The 14,859-nt window shown below is 39.7% G+C and overlaps 1 protein-coding gene across 2 annotated transcripts in view; it reads right to left on the bottom strand.

Moving 5' to 3' along the window:
• Positions 1-1,361: 1,361 nt before the first annotated feature.
• Positions 1,362-14,859, bottom strand: part of itga11a (integrin, alpha 11a) — a 54,587-nt gene continuing 41,089 nt past the window's right edge. The window contains exons 17-30 of one of the 2 annotated variants that reach the window (XM_080030857.1): positions 12,866-13,005; positions 12,232-12,342; positions 12,007-12,092; positions 11,236-11,446; positions 10,698-10,796; positions 6,669-6,745; positions 6,306-6,389; positions 5,962-6,052; positions 5,751-5,864; positions 5,184-5,267; positions 4,989-5,099; positions 4,717-4,815; positions 3,775-3,888; positions 1,362-2,138 (exon numbers count right to left, since the gene is read on the bottom strand). In XM_080030857.1, the coding sequence (XP_079886983.1) occupies positions 2,058-2,138; positions 3,775-3,888; positions 4,717-4,815; positions 4,989-5,099; positions 5,184-5,267; positions 5,751-5,864; positions 5,962-6,052; positions 6,306-6,389; positions 6,669-6,745; positions 10,698-10,796; positions 11,236-11,446; positions 12,007-12,092; positions 12,232-12,342; positions 12,866-13,005 (1,502 nt within the window). In that variant the 3' untranslated portion in view covers positions 1,362-2,057. The remainder of the gene's footprint in view (positions 2,139-3,774; positions 3,889-4,716; positions 4,816-4,988; positions 5,100-5,183; positions 5,268-5,750; positions 5,865-5,961; positions 6,053-6,305; positions 6,390-6,668; positions 6,746-10,697; positions 10,797-11,235; positions 11,447-12,006; positions 12,093-12,231; positions 12,343-12,865; positions 13,006-14,859) is intronic. The other variant, XM_080030858.1, reaches the window with a different exon arrangement.

The raw sequence follows: 14,859 nt of genomic DNA, 5'->3' as shown, positions 1-14,859 counted from the left end.
GGCCAATTATGTTTTCTTCCCTTGTTTACAAGAAACTAATTTTAAAATACTGGAAAGATGCAGAGGCCCCTACATTAAAGAACTTATGAAATATTATCTGACCATAGAAAATACATTATCCGAGGACAATAACAAAACAAAACAATTTAATGAAGTATGGAAACACATCTACGAGGCACTATGAGAAAGAAAGCTTGTAGCATTGCTAAGAAGGGAGGGGGGGGACTACGGTGGAGATCACAGGACATGGATTTTTCTTTTGTGTTTGTGTGTGTCTTTGAATGTTGCGTGCGTGTGTGTGATCATGCGATGAATAACTTCATGTAAAAGTATTTTATTTATTTTATATATAGGTTTGAAATCTTTAAGGATGCATTTCTCTGCATGTTTTCAGAGGGTGTCAAGAAGATCAAATAATGAACAACATACACTGTCCATTTTCTTTCTTTTTTTTCTCTCCTTTCTTAGTTTGTATGTACTGTTTGGTGTTGTTTGTTTGTTTGCTTATTGTTACAAAAAAAAACAAAATAAAAATAATTATACAAAAAAGGAAAAGAGTGGCAACTTGGGAAACAGGTTAGAAATCTTTTTTTTAATCGCACAAAAGACAGAATATCTTTTTCTTGCAAATGAATACTTTCTGTAATGTAACTGTAATGATACTCCTAATCATACTCCCTTCAATTAGTTAACCATCTCCCCTTGCATAAAATTGACTTACAGTATTAAAAAGCAACAACACTTGTGCTTTATCCAGGTATCCTTTTGAACCATATCTCATGTTATTTAAAAAAAGACACAGACATATACATTGTTTTATTTTTAGATGTTTAACAGCTCTTCACACCTCATCAAACAGGACAAACTGACATTCGTTGGAAGCACCAAAAGGGTGCCGACATATCGCAAGCAATGTACATTTACCAGACTCATCTTTATGGCGTCTTAATTTAGTTACAGTTCTTCTATGTATCCTGCATTCTCTTTATGCACATCCTTTTGCTCTGATGCAGTGCATGTTAAAAGGCATGCAACGTCTCGTAACAGGGTCCAGTAAAACAAAGCTGACTCATTTAATTTGCATTGTTACTTAACTTACAAACTATTGCCACAAATCATGTGGAAAATACTAAAGAACCATTATAATATTTGAAAGGGTATAAAAAGGTACTTGACTATTTACAAAATTCAAGTTAATTTTGTACAAAGTAAAAGTGCATCAAATGTTTAAAGACCATCCAACGTGTTTTCCAGGATGAAAATATTAAAAGAAAAGGAACTCTTAAGAGAGGATGTAGGTTAGGAAGATTCTTCTCTGTTGAAAATGCTCAAGAAAAGTATCTACAAGTTAAACATGAATCTTTGTTGTACTTTGGTTAGTTTGGTTTAGTCTTTCTTCATAAATTATTATGCAAGTGGGCTGAAAATGTTGCAGATAAAATCTTTTAAACATCGAATTCAATATACATTATAGTAACTTTACATTTGCGGTAGCTTTTCGGGTGGAAAGTCACCCTTGAGGTTTTTCATGTACTTAAAAATGTACCTTAAGGAGTTAAATAAATATACATCAGGAAGAGACAAAGGGGTGATTGGCTAACGCTTGCTTCAAGGGCAATTTGTGGCCTCAAATTCTATGGAAACAGATGGACCAAAAAGTTCAATCTATTTGACTAGGAAAGAGCACCAGGGCATCCGGCCTGAAGCAGAGAAAAACAAGAGCTCGAAAGATCTGTGAAAGGCACGACATGGAGGGCAAGTGGAATATACATAGACAAAAGAAGGCCCTAATGTCGCAACAGTGCAGGAATGCTAAGTGAGTGTGACAGTGCTGACTCTTTGGGGGGGTCAGGGGGTCGTGGCGTGGCGTGGGACAGATCCAGTGCACTGAACAAGCCTTGCTTCAGCAGTCATGCGGAGCTGTGTACTGCGGAGGAGCCACTGTGGTACTAGGGAGCGGGTGGGGGGGGGGGGGGGGGGGGGTTGGTGGGTTGGTCCCTGAGTGTCGGGTCCCCGTGTGGTAAAAGGTGTCTGCTTAGGGGGGCCCTCAGCCTGCGTTACCGCTCTTCTGACTCTTTCCCGTTGGCCCCCTCCTGCTCATCTTCATCTCTCCGCTTCTGCCTCTGGAAGAATCCCAGCTGGGAGAGAGAGCAGGGAAAGATAAGACAAGTGCTACAATGTAACAAACTAATACAGAAATAAGAGCTTCTTCTTCTGCTTAGCATCAGTACGTGTGTTGAAATATTCTGAGATTAAAGGTGGGGTCAGTCAGCAAAAAGAGAAAGCGTGTAGTCAAAAACATTTTTTACGATCCGCTGCCTGCCTGTACTGTGTGCGCACTGAAGAAAAATCCAGTGTTAATACACAGCCTAATCTATGTAAACGAGCATGTTGCTCCCTTAAGTAAAGCACAACAAAAGCTACACAGCAAAACTTTCCTTGCTTTGCCTTAGAGGGAAAGAGGACCTGATGTCTGACTCCATATGTGTATTGTTCTGTTTGAATGGAGGTCGATAGGATCTTGTGAACATCAACAATTCCATTCCAAACCCTTTTCCAAAGCTTTTGTGCCTGGACTTTCAATCAATGGCTCCTGTTGTCGACCACAAATGTGTGCGTCTGCCTTTATTGATTGTCTGACTTTTACTTCAAAATAAGGCGATACATACAGGTTATATATATCATTCATTCTCCAGGTAGAAAACATGCACATGAAGGATCTCATGTGGTTTAACTGATAAATATTTATTCTCTAAATGTGTGTACACTGGACAATAGGGCAGTAAAATTATTCTTTTATTTCTTGTTTTATTTGTTTTGAGATATTTATCTCAGTCAGACTTCACCTTTTTATCTATGTTAACAGGCGTTTTATTCTTTACCAGTGGGTGGCAGCATAACACTACACTGGTGTACTTCATACTAGGGTTGCGTTCCGAATCGCATACTCTTTCTTTTTTCTATTCTACATACTACATCCGACGATAAAAATAATCTAGTTAGGATGCAGTAGGCATACTATTGGGACATACTTTACTCTCTTATTTCATCATAACATTGCGCATTGATCTTGCCTCTTGCTTTTATATCCGTCGCATCCCCGTTTGTTTTCATATGTAGGCTTCGTCGATGTGACGTCACTTCACGTGCGCACTGGATTGTGGGTCAGAATCGCCCAAATAGGATGCAGTTTTCAACACTAACAATCTTGGCCGCATGAAGTAGGACATCCGGGTACTTCTAACCATCCTAAATCTGGCCACAAGAATCGGGACATCCTAAATCTTTTTTCTACATACTATATAGTAGAAAGAATGCGATTCGGAACGCAACCTAGGTATACATATAGGGCCAATAAAGGAGCTTTCATCTTTAGTTAATTCTTGTACCCCCTTTGGACAAAAGCAGTAGTGTTTATTACTATGCCAGCTATAGTTCCAGGCTGAGGGACCCATGACAAAGGCATTAAAAAAATATATAAAAATAGTATTCTTTGCACTGATGGTCTTGTTTGCTGTTACATGTCATCTATGATTATCAGAGGAAAAATTGGACTGTTTTAGAAATATTTAAAAGTTCCACGTAGCACCTTTAAGAGAACCAAATACATTTAGCAAAAGAATAAGATTACAGATCCTCTATTACTAACTAAGGCACACGTAATCGTAAGAAGTCTTGACAAATACATATAAAGTAGGTCTTAATGTTATTACCTGTAATGATAAAGTATCTGTGTCTAATTCCTAATCACTGCGCAACATGTGACAGACTTACCTTCCATAGGGCAAGACTGAGCAGAGCTAACAATAGGAGTCCTCCCAGAGTGCTACCAATGATAATCCAGATAGAGATTCTGTAATCTCCCTCCTTCCGGATCTCCAATATTATCTGTGGAAAAGACGAGACCATATTGGAATCATTAGATAAGACAACCTTGTTTATTTTTTTGAGATACACTCTAAAATGCAGTCTGCTAATTGTTTAATGTCATGAGCCGAGTGTATTTGTTTGTATGAGCAAAACATGGAATATAATGTAACTACAGATATGTATATATATTTTCCATTATTAATTGAGCAGCTAGTGTTAATGACTACAAACAGTGAAGATAAAGCAGCTGTGACATTTGTATTACGTTTCCTCTAAGTGGCATATTTAGAACTCAACAATGACTATTGTTCAGATATTGGACTAAAGATGTTTCTTTCTTAACATCTTTTTTCAAAAAGGAAGACTCCTTCATTTTAAAATCAGAATCAGATTTACTTCAAAATCCATTCCCCCTTTGACAGTGCTTTTTTAGTGCTGGCCAATAGATGGCAGCAAAGATTAGTCTATGAGTACAGACTTTTTACATGTTGTGCCGCTGGTCCTTTCGGTCCCTAAGCACCACAAAGCATGTGTGCTGCAATGGCAACATTTACTGTCTGATTCGACACTGCTTTAGTTACACATTTGCCATGCGGCTGTATATTATTTTTTCATGTTTGTAAGAGAACACATACTTTACTTTTGCAATACTTTAAGTCTATTCAACTACGTTTTAAAGATGATCTGATCTTAAGCACAAGAAGACTGTTAAGGAGACACATGGAGAGGATACAGGTCAGAAAGAGGCTAAATCTGATCAAATCATGGCTCTGTTATGAGCTCAGATTTGAGTCAGGTCGAACCCAAGACGGAGGCAGTTTACAGCATTAGCTGTTGTTGACTCACATGTCTGACAGGCCTCTCTTCATGTAAAAACATGGGGCTGGACGAGGAGGGGAGCTCCACCGATGCACTACTTTCCAGTTCCAAGATTTTAAACTTCAGCTGGAGGGGAAATCAAAACATGCTGCCACTTTTCACAAACACATCAAACAGCAAAAAAAGACTACAAAACTGTCACCGCAGCAGAACAAGACTAAGATGAATGGAGCGATTGCATGCGTGTGTGCTATTACAAAGCTTGGTGTTGCATGCATGTTTGGGTTGTTTATACTCACTGCGTGTAAGGTATCTATTCGTAATGCTCCTGCTATTCTAACTGTGATTTCTCTGTAGGAGGCCACATTGACATTGCATTGGATCGGCAGAGCTAAGGTGTTGGTTTTGTTCTGTGTGGAGAGAAATCACAAGTCAGCACTGAGGACGACAGTTTCCAAAGACAAATTGGGAAAAAGAGTTTGATTGTACGTTACCAAGCGAGAGAAGCGTGAAAGGTCCTCAGGTGACGCCCTGCTCTGTGCCACATGCTGAGGGGGTAAACAGCGAGTACCATCTCTCTGAAGTAAGACATTGGAGTAAAAATATCTGTTAGTATTTTACAAACGTATCAATCTTATGAGAGAGAGAGAGATAGAGAGCGAGAGAGAGAGTTATTCCGATAAGTTGAGGTTTATTGGACTTAAATGACAAACATTAGTAAGTACGAATATGTAATTAGAGAAATAGCTCAACGACTTCAGAAGTATTCGAAGATCATGTCAAATCCAATCTCATGTTAAGCATAGAGATTGCAGGCAGAAGGACGCAGCTTGACTTTGTACAAAGTTGTAAAAGAAGAAACAGCTGTCCTTTTTAAACATAAATAGAATAGCATTAACATTATAACTAATGCACTCCTTAACAAAAGTGTGCAACTTTTGCTGATCAACTACGACTGTGACAATTTGTAATGAAAGATACTTAGGTTAAGTGACTCTGAGGTCTATTGCACAGCAAGTTTGCTAACATTAGCCACCATAAGCTACTGTCGCTATACTCACCTGGTCAATATGGAAGTCAGATATCTGTAGGAGTTGGTTCCCATTTTTTGTCATTTCTGGGATCTCGATGTTCAGCTGCAGATCTTTTACTGGAAAATAGCCAAGGTTCTGGACCTGCGAGACAACAAACAGTATATTGTTTAATCATATCAGAGCAATGTTTTCCTGTACAGTACATTAAAGTAACAGTGGCCATGCTCTCGGCTCTCACCTGGAAAGTGAAGTTGAAAGGAGGACCGATGACTCCAGGCTCCTCCAGAGACAGCTCTGATTTGATCTCGTAGCGAGTCGGATTCGAATCCCTTTTTGAAGTAAAGAATAAACATGTCATATGTGAGAAACAATCCATTGATCTGGGTTTTAAAGCTTATGTTGTGAAGTCCAATTACTATCTGAAACCTATTTTCCCACCCTTTCATTATGCAGCATTTTTCAGATACTGAGAAAATGGCTTCATTCCAGTTACTTGCACTTTCAAGTTAAATTGCTTCTGAAATCACCTCAAAAGCTTGGGCAACATGCAATGTTTGATAAGACACCGAAAAATGTACAAACCTAGTGAAGAGAAGGTCTGCCTCGTATTTCAGTGAGTAATAGATATCATTAAAATTATCTGCTGTGCTGATTTCTTCACCGTCGCTGTTGAGGGGGGAGAGAAAAATATTCAAAGAACGCGAGCAATGCTGTAACAGCGGGACACCACTTGAAGCTTGTGGCTCAAGTGCAGTTGAGGTTTTCTTTATCTAATCTTGAGCTTGTTCAATTGGAATGTATGGTGAAAATAATTCTGGGTTGTTTTGGATGTCTTTAGCATAAGTAAGGACACAAGGACTGACCCCTCTCCATGTGAAGAGTAGATTTGTATGAAGAGAGAGGTCGTTCATTTTAAAAGAAAATATTTTAAATGTATGTTCATACCTGCTGGCCTCCAGGATAACCCTGACGTACTCTAGAAAGACAGCACGACTGAACTCAAACTCCAGACGAAATGATACCTACACATAGGAGGAAATAAAGTTTAGAACAATGAATCACTCCTTTATTGCATGGCCTTAAAATAATCAGTGTTCCTTGAATGCTTTAACAGTTTATCACTATTATGTTTACATTGGAAATTTAAACGCACAGGTGAGATGCTATTTCTGACTCCATATGCTACTGTATATGCCATATACAGTAAATGCTAACAGTAAATGCCATGCATTATGGATTAAGGAGTAAAGCCAGCAATAACCTGCGGTAAATCTTGGGTTTTGACCCCAAGGCAGCTGGCACGCAAAGTTGGTCCTGCTCAAAGAGAGCCAGGGAATTTTCCCTTAGTTGCGCACATCGCCGTAAATACAAATCCACACGACTACACACACATATACATATACCAGTTAAGACTTAGATTCCGGGCAAAATATAAACCCAGAGGCAGGAAACAGAGGAAAGGACCCCGGGTGTGTAAGAAAATGGAAAAACTGTAGTTGAATTCCAAACAAAAACAGAAGAAGAATCAAACTCTAAGAAAGAGAGGGGAGGTGGGGCCTAGTGGAGCATTGTTTACAGTCCTCCATGCCTTAATGAAATCCTGATTCATTCGTCCGACCAGAGAGGAATGCATAACGAGGTCTACTGTAGCTTCCCCTCCTCCATATGGACAGACTCATCCTTGACAGATATAGTACGCACAAACAAAAATAATGACTTGTTTCCATATCGTTTTATCCTTTGTGAGTACATTGACCTCTTTGTCATGCATGTCCTAAAACAGAAAGGTATACTGTATATCTTTTTCTCTTGCCAGTTAAAAGAAAATGTATGAATCTGTCACGGCCATTTATTAGGAAGCTAGATGAAAACACTGACCCACACACACACACACACACACACACACACACACACACACACACACACACACACACACACACACACACACACACACACACACACACACACACACACACACACACACACACACACACACACACAAGAATGCACAGACACCCACATTCATGCGAGTGATATGGGGTTTGGAAAACATAGTTGTCCGTGGCTAAAGGATGTTCATGAGCCAGCACAGTTGAACATGGAAATTCAGACAGAGCGTGACTGTCGATCCTTAAACAATTAGTTGCAATAACTAGTAATAATAACTAGTGTTCCTTGTGTTTATGTACGCCCACGACAAACAAATTACATTCACCGCCACCACTGTGTGCAATGGGTGCGAATTCCAGACCTTGCTTTGCTGCAGCAGTAGTAAAGTTTACAGTATACAAGCTAATTTTACACAGGTCAAAAGCAACCGGAAAAGTCAAAACAAGAGTGATAACTGGTTTTTCTCTTTCTTGAAGCTTGCCCTGAGGTTCCTTCAACTAAACAGCGGTTTTGGGCAGGCTTGGCAGCAGCGCCCTCGTGCAATCAGCCTCATTTAACTCTGTGCCACATTTTGAAAAGGCTCTGGAGCACAGCAGATCAGCCTTGTGGCTCTGGAGGCTGTTCAGGCAGAATGAGCGGGTATGAATCACTCAGTGAGTTTTTACAGGGTGACCAGAATCCCCTTGGTTCAGTAGTTTGGGGGAGCATTACACAGAAATGCAGCAATGATATTTTGGTTTCCCTGGGAGATGACTATTGCTTTTGATAATGACGTGGTCGGGACATGTTTCATGAACTCTCTCAATCACCTTCATTACCTCATCCTCTCAGGACTCGTCAGCAGACTTTGTAAAGATTGACTACTGTTTCGGACATCAATGGAAAAGATGGCTTACAAATAATCTGCTCACTGTTTAATAGCTTTTAGTTGCACTGTATCATTAGGCTCATCGCTATTAAAAGTGAATTCAAACATCTCCCTCAGCTCTTAAATATAAAAACTTGATCGCCGTAAAGTACACTGGAAAGTGCAGTGTCTATAAATATAGTTGACATTACAAGCCTGTGGAAAAGGCTTGGAGACAGCAGAACTGAATGTGAGAATAAGTAACAGATGAGAAGAAAAAAAAAACTTTCCGCATGCATCACTCAGCCTCACCTGGTGCGCCGGGCTAAAGCGGAGAGAAAATTATCTTAATGACAGAGGAAGAAGGTCCTTATTTTTTCTTTTTAAGATGTATCCTGATAATAATGACAACCAAATGGGACGGTAATCACATTTTTAATAGGACATAGAGGAAGAGGTTTTTGCTTGACTGATTTTTGCGTCAGAATACGGGCAAGTTCCTTTCACCCTTAGGAAAAATGCTGTCAAAACATGCAAAGTCACTCTCAGACCTCTTTGTGAGTGAGTGATGGCACCAAGACTCACATATGTTATGGCGCTTGTCCCAGAATTTCTCCAAACTGCATGGTGTATGCTTTGAGTTACACCGATGTATTTTATGCTTTCGGTGACATTGTGCCCTCTTTCTTACAGAATGTTAAACTGAGGATAAATCTGCAGTGTGTAGGTCCACTCTCTGTATTCAGTCCCATAAAATATGCACGAAAAATGTGTCATCATGTGACCTATTTAACTTTAATTATGTTGGTAAGTGATCATGTACGTATATAATAAATCATGTATTACATAAATCAAATCGCTCACTGCTCTAGGTTTTCTCTTTCTGCTTCTTTGCTTATTAGGTGCCATGTTATTCTAAAATGGAAGCATGTTTTTCCACCCTAAATTGGGAGATTGGATCAAGGAGTGACTGAAATGTATTAAGATGGAGAAAATGAACACCACAAAGGGCCCCCTTAACACTTTTTCACACAGTGGAAGTCCTTTCTGGATCACATTAAATCATTGACACTGGTGCTGCTGACGATGGCCGATCACCCCACATGCCCTTCCCGTCTCTCCTTATTTATTGTTTTACTCCACGCCCACCATTTTCCCATTATTTTTATGAACATAGTCCCTCTTGGTGGAGAAGTTGAACTTTTAGGTTTAAAAGAATGTGATGAGTGTGGGAAACAGGGCAAAGTATGAAGACTCAACATCATAATGTGCTTAGTGGGGGCCATCCTCTTTGCACACAACGGCAAATGTGGAGTCCCAGTTAAAACATTGGAGGATATAAATTAAGATTAAGGATAATGAGCTGAATATCTAATGTGTTCTTTTTGTTTTGATGAGCTATTGAAAGCTTTTCAAACTGGTGATAATTAAGACAAGTTAGATTAGGTCGTATTTATATTACTGCTGCTTCCAATTTACGTTTGTTATACTTATAACGTTAAAAACAGAAGGACATTTTTCCGTGTCAACACTTTAGACTTTGATGTCAGCCTTAAAAAAAAGAAAAGATCTCACAAACCAGAACTAAACTGGTTCTCTTCTCTGGTTGTCTTGTGGGTCTTACATTGAGCAGTGTGGTCTGTCATGGTCATCTAAAGCCTGCAGCATGTGTTTTGGGCCCCTGCGGTCTAATGTGGCCCCCTCAGTGTTTTTTCGTCCCCCAAGCAGCAGGAACAATGCGGGCTGTGAGATCGCGCTGACAGAGTTGCAGACGTGTATCCAGACTTTTATTTGACTCAGAAGTGCTAGCATCTAAATTGATTGTTATCCTATTTGGGAAACAGTATGAAAACTCCCAATATGAATAGGTTTTTAATGGTTGGAAAGATCAACTTTTACATCTGCTTTCCATTCCGATTGAGTCAGATAAATACAGAAATGATTATTCTTACCTAAAACATATGGCCTTCTTGGACTTAAAACACCCAGGATCCAAAATGTCAAATATAATATAGGAAAATGCTCGGAAATGAATGCAAATCCCTTTAAATGTGTCTATTAATCATTTTGATTTGGCTGTATTCACACAAATAGAACATAAAGGCTTACACCCAGTTAAGGCTGGCTGGCTGTTCTGTTTGCAGATTATTTTATGGCAAACAATGCCACATCTTTGGCATAATAAAAATAGTTTTTAATAATACATTATTCAATCAATTCAGAGTGTGACATATCACCTGAGATTTGGCCCTCATGAATGGTGCGCTGACATTGCAGATCTTCTCATTCCTCAGTTTGTCCTCACTATAACACTCTAATTTGATGTCCGACTTGTCCTGGATCCAAAATAATAACAGCTGGTTAAACCTTTCACTCTTTCCACACAACTTAAAGGAGGATTCAGTGATTCTGGAAGCACTTCCGTCAAAATAAATTTTTGTCAAAATCAGTAAATTTCTCCTCACGATCCGCTACCTGTCCATAATGTGTGTGCGCAAAAAAATCTGGTATACATACACAGCCTAGGCTCTGTAAACTGGTATGTTAACAGAGGGGCCCACCGTCGCTAGCAACATGCCAGTTTACGGAAACTAGGCTGTGAATTAACATTGCATTTTTTAAATCAGCAAACATACAGTATGGACAGTTAGCGGATCATGAAGGAGATATCCACTGATCTTGACAACAAACATTCTCCAGAATTGCTGACTCCACCTTTAATACGTTTTCATCACAATCTTCATTAACACATCAGTGTTAGGGATGATAATATACCTTGACGATGAGGCTAGAGAAGCGTAGGTTGGGCGTGTAGGTGATGTTAAGGCGAGCACCGTAGGCGTTCTCCCCTTTGTTCTCCAGTCGGATATCCACCACCATCCTCCTTCTGTTTCCCTCTAGAACCCGCAGAGATCCCTCGGCCCCTCCTTCACTAAGATGCCGACAGAAGGCACCACGAGACTGTACAGGCTGCGCACAGAACTGACTGGGAGTCAGCAAGAAAGGGAAAGATAAGTTTAATTATAAATAGTAACACATAATTGCAGTGGTGGATGGTAACAAAGCAAATTTACTTGAGTACTGAACTTAAGTAAATGTTGAGTTGATGATGTGTATCTGTACTGATCTGTTTTTTTTGGAAACTTATGAATTTCACTCCACTACATTTCAAAGACAAAACGTATAATTTTGCCTCCATTACATTTCTAGAAAGCTTTTTGTTACTGGTGTCTTTCAGGCTCAGTTATTTTATCTCCAGATAAAGATGTCATTTTATAAAATTATGAAATTAGCGAAATATGTGTCACTTCACTTCTCAAATTGAACCCCTTGTCTTGTTGGAACCTGAGTCTTATGTTAACCATTCATTTGAAAAGTTAAGTATTTTTAAAAGCAAATACTCTGATACTTTAAATAGAGTAAAAGTCCCACTGGGCAACTTTCACTTGTAGTTGAGTAATACTTGACCTGGTGTATTTATACTTGGACTGGGGTTGAGAACTTTGTCCACCACCGTATAATTGTGATGAAAATGTGTGTAGCTACCTTCGAGTCATCAGGTCGGTCATACTCTGCAGTGCCAGGTCGGGTATGCAGCGGTCATCTTCGTCACAGCCGTTCCAGAAGGGCAGCTAGCCAAAGAGACACGCTTTTGTAAGTAAAAGAAACCACTAAATCCCTTACTTTCCAAATCAATTTTGATATAATCAGACGAGTGCAATTGAATCACTTGAAAACAAAGACGGAATAAGCTGTCGGATCGCCTCTCACCTCAGTCCTAACAACAGTAGGCCAGCTGTCATCTAGAACGGGCTCGTTGTCTGGATCTTGTAGTCCCACTTGTACGGAAAACACTATGGGTCTTGCATAGTCTGTGGTCTCCTGATATAAAACATTGAGTTCAACGGTTACCTTGTTATCGTGGCACAGGATGCAGAAATGCTCAGAGATATGATAATAATCTGCATTTAATGTGCAGTGTGTTGGTTTTAAACATTGTGGGAAACCAGTGTCCTAATGGGTATTCTAAGTCTGAGGTAGCTGAGGTATGCTGTTCTTATATTTTAAAATTGGACTGTCAATTTTCCAAAAAAATAAGAATTTTCAGGATTTGTGGATTGTGCCAATATTTACTCTTTGTAGAAAAGCATCTGAAGTGAAAAAGCTTCTTAACCTTCATATGTCGCCAAAGGTTAGCAAAGAATCTCAATCCTAATACTGTATAGGTTTTAGACTCACCTATTCAATTATAAAGTTAAACACTGGGAAACATTGGTCTTTGGATGAATATTTAAATTTGCAAAAACAATTTAAAGCCAATTTGTATTTTAAGTTACCAACGTCTTAGGAAACACTGGTTGCACTCTTGTATGAGGTTTTCTGCAACCTTCATCACAGGCCTCACCATGACGTGGAAGTAGATGTGTTCGCAGAACTCCTTTCCGGGAGCGAGGGTCAGATTATGAGGCTGAAGCTTTTTGGGATTGTCCAGTATGGCCCGAGGATTGAAACGTCTCTCCGCAATGGAGACATTATATTTGATTCCTAGTGGGTCATAGAAAGAATTAAGACATTACATTTCTAGTTAGGGCCCGAGCACCGAATGGTACGAAGCCCTATTGAAACCGTAAGGATTTTTATTCTTATTATTTGTCTTAATCATTTTTGGCACTTTTCACCCCTTTCCCATCATGCAAAAATTGCGAAACTGCGTGCAGATCAGACCAGCAAATAATCGCAAATTATTGTTGGTTTCAGGAACGTGCCAAAAAAAATTGCCTTTTTGAAATGCATGATCAAAAATTGGGCTACGAGCATGACATTTTAGGACAACATGTATTGGCCCGAGGCGCACCAAAATGCTATTTTATGTTCTGGGCCAAAACAAGAGGCCGGCCGGAACGGCATCCAGTGCGGTAGTGCGAGGGCCCGGTCATCGCTGCTCGCAGCTTTAATATATTTGGGTTGAATATGTTTGTAAGAGAAATGGGCTCCTGCTCTTGTGTAGGTTTGAGAAGACTATGGTAAATGACATCACTGAAGCGGTGCAATGCAATATCAGCCTGGCTGTGAAACATATGATGAACGTGTGACCAACATATACAAGAACCAAAACCCCTTTGGCTTCAGTCTGGAGTCATCTCCAAGCCACAGTGTTTAAGAAGCTTGCCATCTATTGCCTCATGTTTTAATGGAATGAGGAAAAATCTATTGAGGTTGAACTTGTGCATGCATTGTGTTTGAGGTCGGCTAGAGAATTAGAGAGCGGGAGAAACTTATATCCTTCTGCAAAAGCTCTGGGCAGATAATGCATTCTGAATTGGAAGATATTCTTTCAACTTTTCACCACACCACAGTTATCAGAATCAGTAAGCGTTTCCTTTTTTGACGAGAGAGGATGTCATTTATTTAACCCTCCAAGTAACCAACTAACTTACTTTTCCAGTTATAAGACCTATTTGGCTACACAGCAACATTTATCATCAAAGCGATCAGCTCTAATCCCTACAAAGGACAATCTAAAAAGAAAACAGATATATGCATAAAAATTATTTAGTTGAGTTGTACAGACCAAAAAAGATCCATTTTGTGCGACAGACCACAGCCAGCTCACAAACACCCGCACATCTGCCATGCATTACTAGCCAGACACGACATCGAGAGGAATATTAAATAAATGTGTTCGGCTGTATGCAACCATGGCTGACAAGATAACTCCCTCCTGTTTTTCCTCAACTCTGTTTTGGCACGTCTAGATAGATATGATAAAGATGTCCGAGGGTCAAGAGGTTAACTTGGAACACGCTCCCCTGCACCTCTGCTTCCTTCCCCCCTGATACACAGTGAAACTGGACCCACCATCGCATCTCTTTAAACAAATTGTGGAGCAGAAATACCCTGTGGTTCTATGCAGGTGGGCTTCTATCAGTGGTACTACACCCATCTCTCTGTTTTACACAGAGATAAACTTGTGGATGCATTCCATCCAGCGTTCACACAATAACAGTAACATTTTCTATAACACCAAAGTGGATCAGATATGCCATTTTTAGAGGGCAGCCCATTAGCTCTGGCTGAGAATTGCAGTAAGATCCGAATCTCTTTCTGCTAGTGAAGAAACATTTTCCTTGGCGCCACTTTGAATGGAAGCACTGGAGCCACCACAGTTTTTACGGGGAAGCTGTATGCCGAGAAAAATGGAGCCATGACATTAAGGGGTATACATTTAGAGAGCTGTATGCCTTTTTTCACTTTAAACCAGCCATGTTTCCTCTTCCTTTTGTATACCACAGTACCAAAGTATATTAGCTAGCAACTGAAGTTCTCTGCTTAAGCATATCAGTAAAATTGGTCTTTCAACAAAACTGCTGGCAGTGTTAGAATATTTTTGTTGTAGAA

This window comes from Ammodytes marinus (genome assembly GCF_949987685.1).
Source record: "Ammodytes marinus genome assembly, chromosome: 1".
Lineage (NCBI taxonomy): Eukaryota > Metazoa > Chordata > Actinopteri > Uranoscopiformes > Ammodytidae > Ammodytes > Ammodytes marinus.
The sequence above is the reverse complement of the archived record's forward strand: the minus strand, read 5'-3'. Positions and strand labels throughout refer to the sequence as shown.